Genomic DNA, 3827 nt, shown 5'->3' with positions numbered 1-3827 from the left:
TGCCCAGGAGCCCCACAGGGTCCTGCTGCGCATCACTGTCACCCCAAGGATGTGTCCTGGAGAACACCTTAGGTCCTTTTTCTTCTCTCTCTCTTTGCTGAGAAGTTGGGGATACAAAGATACACAAGCATGGAAAATAAAGTTAATACTTGAAAACTGAAACTGAATATTTGGGAGTTAAGCTACAGCAGATAAACTATTATGTAATCTTTACTAAACATGTTTTTATATTAATTGAGCTGTTTCTTCTAGATACGTAAACAAAATAGTTAATATGTGAAGATTATAATCTTCACCTGGACATTTGAATTGTAGAGGATTGACTGTTTTTGTTTTTTTTTTTGCCGGCTCCTTGGAGTTTATTTTCCACTTGGTGCAAGGCACAGGGTTTTGGGGTGTCAGGAAGGCTCTTGTGTGGCTTGGATAGTAAGGAGTGGGGTCCTCTCAACTTCCTTTTTGGTGTTTTGCTGTTTTAATATTAAAAAACAACTGCTTCCGCTGGCTGCAGCCCGCTTAGTGTCGGGAGGGAAGGGGGGGCTCTGATGAGCTTAGTGCCTTGGAAGGAAGCCTGGCAGCTGTTGGGGGCCACTCAGGACGGGGGCCTACAGTTGGTTTTGCCAGGCTGCTGCTTCCCCACGGCTTCCCGAGCCAGGTCATAGGTGATCGTGCTGGCGGAGGCCTGGGCAGATTCCGAGTGCTCTGAGGACGCAAACACTGTGGCCATGAACGGGAGAGTGGAGTTCCTGAAAAAGAAGCTAGCCCACCCGTGTCCTGGGTGGGCTTTGGGGAGAGCGGGCTGGTGGGGGATGGCTTCCCCAGGGCACTCGGCACTTCCGCAGGAGCTGTTACTGGAAGTGGCACCCAGGCGGCGCCGGTAGTAGTCGTGGGTGGCCACGAGTGGGCCGCTGGAGGGCATGGCTGCCATGCTTTTGCCTGTGGGCTGGGAGAAGCCTCGGCGACGACCCCTCGCGGGACTGGGAGCGCGATCACGGGCGGCGGGGACCAGGGCGCTAGGCCACGGAGCCCATCTGCGCAGGAGACCGCGGGTGGCCGTTCCACCGACAAAGTTTATCATATAATAATGTGAACATGTATGCTTTAAGAATAATTCAACTGTTTCTTCTTGGTAAGAAACTACTATTTAGTGGAAGTGGGATATTCCTTCAAGAATCATCTTGGTTCCAGTGCGTTCAAGACACTCGCATTCAGATGAGCTGTGGATGTGCTTGTTCCTTCCCTTATCCCCACTCCCTCTCGCACCCTTGATCAGTGCCCTTCACTAACTCTCCAGGGATATCTTTCTTCCGTTTTCAACAAGCCAGTTCTCCTCTATCTGGGGGGGAAATCGTTTAATTCTTCTCAAATATAGCTGGGTTCCCAGTAACTAACATTTGTTGAGTGCCAGTAAATTGCTAATTGCTTTTGGTCATTATCCCACTTTATTCTCCCAAACCCTGGTTGCAGGTAATATTTTACAGAAGAAAATATGATGGCCATGTGCCTAGACTTTCGGTGTTATGAAATCCCAGCAGGTCATCCCAAAGGATTTGCTGTGAGAATCAAATGTAATCAGTGAGGAAACTGAGGCTTGGGAGGGGCAGGAGGGTGTATATTTCAGGCTCTTGGGAAATCTGCTTCACGTTCCTCTTGCAGCTTGATTGCTTTGGCTTTGTCCCCAATCTCTGCAGCATGGCTCCATTTCTCCTTCATTCCCTGTACCTGAAACTCTTGGCCTTTACTCGAGGTTTTTTGAGGGCCACATATTGCGAGAAGTTGAGAGAATTTGAGAAATTCTCTCAAACTGGCTTAAATTTTAAGAGGTAAATATAAAGATAGGGGAGTATCTCACAGAACACAAGGTAGAAAGTACTGTTAGGCTTCTGACAGCACTGGCAGCAGGAATTAGAAAGCAGTCAGGAATGAGGGCAGCATCGTCTCAGTTACTTGAACATGAAATCCTTTATACATAGGATATCTTTAACATCCAGTAACTAGTGTTCCTTAGAACCTTGTCACACCAAGTGTGACCCAGGGACCATCAGTATCAGCTGAGAGCTTGTTAGAAATGCAGTCAGGCGGCACCCCTGGCCTACTGCAGCAGATTTTATATTTTAACAAGATTCCCCAGGTGATTCATGTGCACATAAAAGCTTGAGAAACCTTAGCACTGGCTTACAGCACAGTTAGGGGAAACACTAATCTATCAGGCCCCCATCAAATTGGGAGATTCAGCAAATGCCTTTATAGTTTTTAACCCCCTGAATGGGAACATTGGCAAACTTGTTTGGTGCATTCATCAAGAGGCCTCCACTGGATAGTCCATTAGAATATGAGCCCCATGAAGCAAGGGCTTTGTTTTGTTATAGCTGTGCTCCTTGCACCTAGAACAAGGCCTGACATGTGGTAGGCACTCAGTTGATACTTGTTAAATTTTTAAAAAGCGCCACAGGACAAAGGGATGTAATAGAGACAGTCCCCTCACTCCCTCAACATTCTGTGGTGCTTGACTTTACTTCAATAGAAGGCACTGTAATGATTCACTGCATGGGACGTACGCTGCTTGGGCTGGACTAACTGCTGAACCAAATAGACCTGAAACTGTACAAAGGCTCAAATGCAGCAGAACTTGATTTCTTGCTCACTAACTAGTGCTCGACAGGTAAACGAGTCAACAGGGTACTCTCCTCCACGTAGTCATTCAGGACCCAAGCTGATGGAGGTCCTACTACCTTTAACATGTGCATCCCAAGCGGCCCTGAGAGTTGTTTCATTTCAGCCAGCTGGCAGGGGAAAGCAACACGTGGGAGTTCTTTCTGTACGAAGCATGAGAGTAGTAGAGAGCACTTCCTCTGGTAGCCAGCCTTCAAGATAACCTCTGCCTCCTGGTCTTCATGATCATGCAGAGCCCCCTCCCACAATGAATGGGATTGACCTGTGGAACAAATAAGATATTGCAGAAATGACAGTGTGTGACTTCCAAGACTGAGTTTTACTGTCTTGAATCACTCACTCTGAGGGAAGCTGGCTGCCATATGATGAAGACATTCAAGTATCCCACTGAGGGGCCCAGAGAGCTCCCACCAATAGCCATGTGAGTGAGCCAGCTTGCAAGTGGATCCTCCAGCCCAAAGCAAGCCTTCCGGTGACTGTAGCCCTGCCCACACCTTGACTGCAGCCTCATAAGAGGCCCTGAACCAGACCACCTTATTAATAGACTCCTGAATGCCTGACCCTCAGGAAGTATGAGATAACAAATGTCTGTTGTTTTAAGCAGCTTAGTTTCAGGGTAATTTGTTATGCAACAGTAGATGATTAATACATTTCCACTCATTTCATTGGCTAGAAATCAGCCACATGGCCACACATGACTGAGAAATGTAGTCTAGCCCAGAAATAAGAGGGTTTTGCTAAGCAGTGGGCAGAGTCTTCCACAGGAGTAGACAGAATAATCCAAAGATAAAATAAGCAGAAATAGAATTGAGAACCCAGGTTCAAACCATAGAGCTAAGTGGACACATTTTGCCCTTCTCTTCATCTTTGCAAAGTCCACCTACTCTTAAAGGGCCATCTCCAGTCCTTGCCTTCTTCTTGAAACTGTCTCTGTGCACTTCAGATCACATTCCTCTCTCTCTCCCCTCTGAACTTCTGTAGCTCTTCTTGGCTTGATCTCTTCTGTATACAGCAATAAATGTCACTGGTTCAGAGATGGGAGGCGTCATTTGACATTCAATTATGCATTTCCTTGTGATAGCCCTTATATCACTGTCTAGGACAATTATTTAACTTTTCATGTCTATATCTTGTCTTCCCAATTATATTTAATATAC

General features: G+C 46.6%; 1 protein-coding gene across 1 annotated transcript; it reads right to left on the bottom strand.

Moving 5' to 3' along the window:
* Nucleotides 1-536: 536 nt before the first annotated feature.
* LOC101277233 (pancreatic progenitor cell differentiation and proliferation factor-like) lies at nucleotides 537-1009 on the bottom strand. The gene has a single exon (XM_049704770.1). The coding sequence runs from the start codon at nucleotides 923-925 to the stop codon at nucleotides 590-592; it is 336 nt and encodes a 111-aa protein (XP_049560727.1). The 5' UTR covers nucleotides 926-1009; the 3' UTR covers nucleotides 537-589.
* Between the last annotated feature and the right edge of the window lie 2818 nt (nucleotides 1010-3827).

This window comes from Orcinus orca, chromosome X (assembly GCF_937001465.1).
Source record: "Orcinus orca chromosome X, mOrcOrc1.1, whole genome shotgun sequence".
In the NCBI taxonomy this organism is placed as follows: domain Eukaryota; kingdom Metazoa; phylum Chordata; class Mammalia; order Artiodactyla; family Delphinidae; genus Orcinus; species Orcinus orca.
Note: the sequence above shows the minus strand (reverse complement) of the source record. Positions and strands in the feature narration are given on the sequence as shown.

Excerpts from the sequence above, each read along its gene's own strand:
- LOC101277233 (XM_049704770.1), bottom strand. The coding sequence starts at position 925 with ATGGCAGCCATGCCCTCCAGCGGCCCACTCGTGGCCACCCACGACTAC.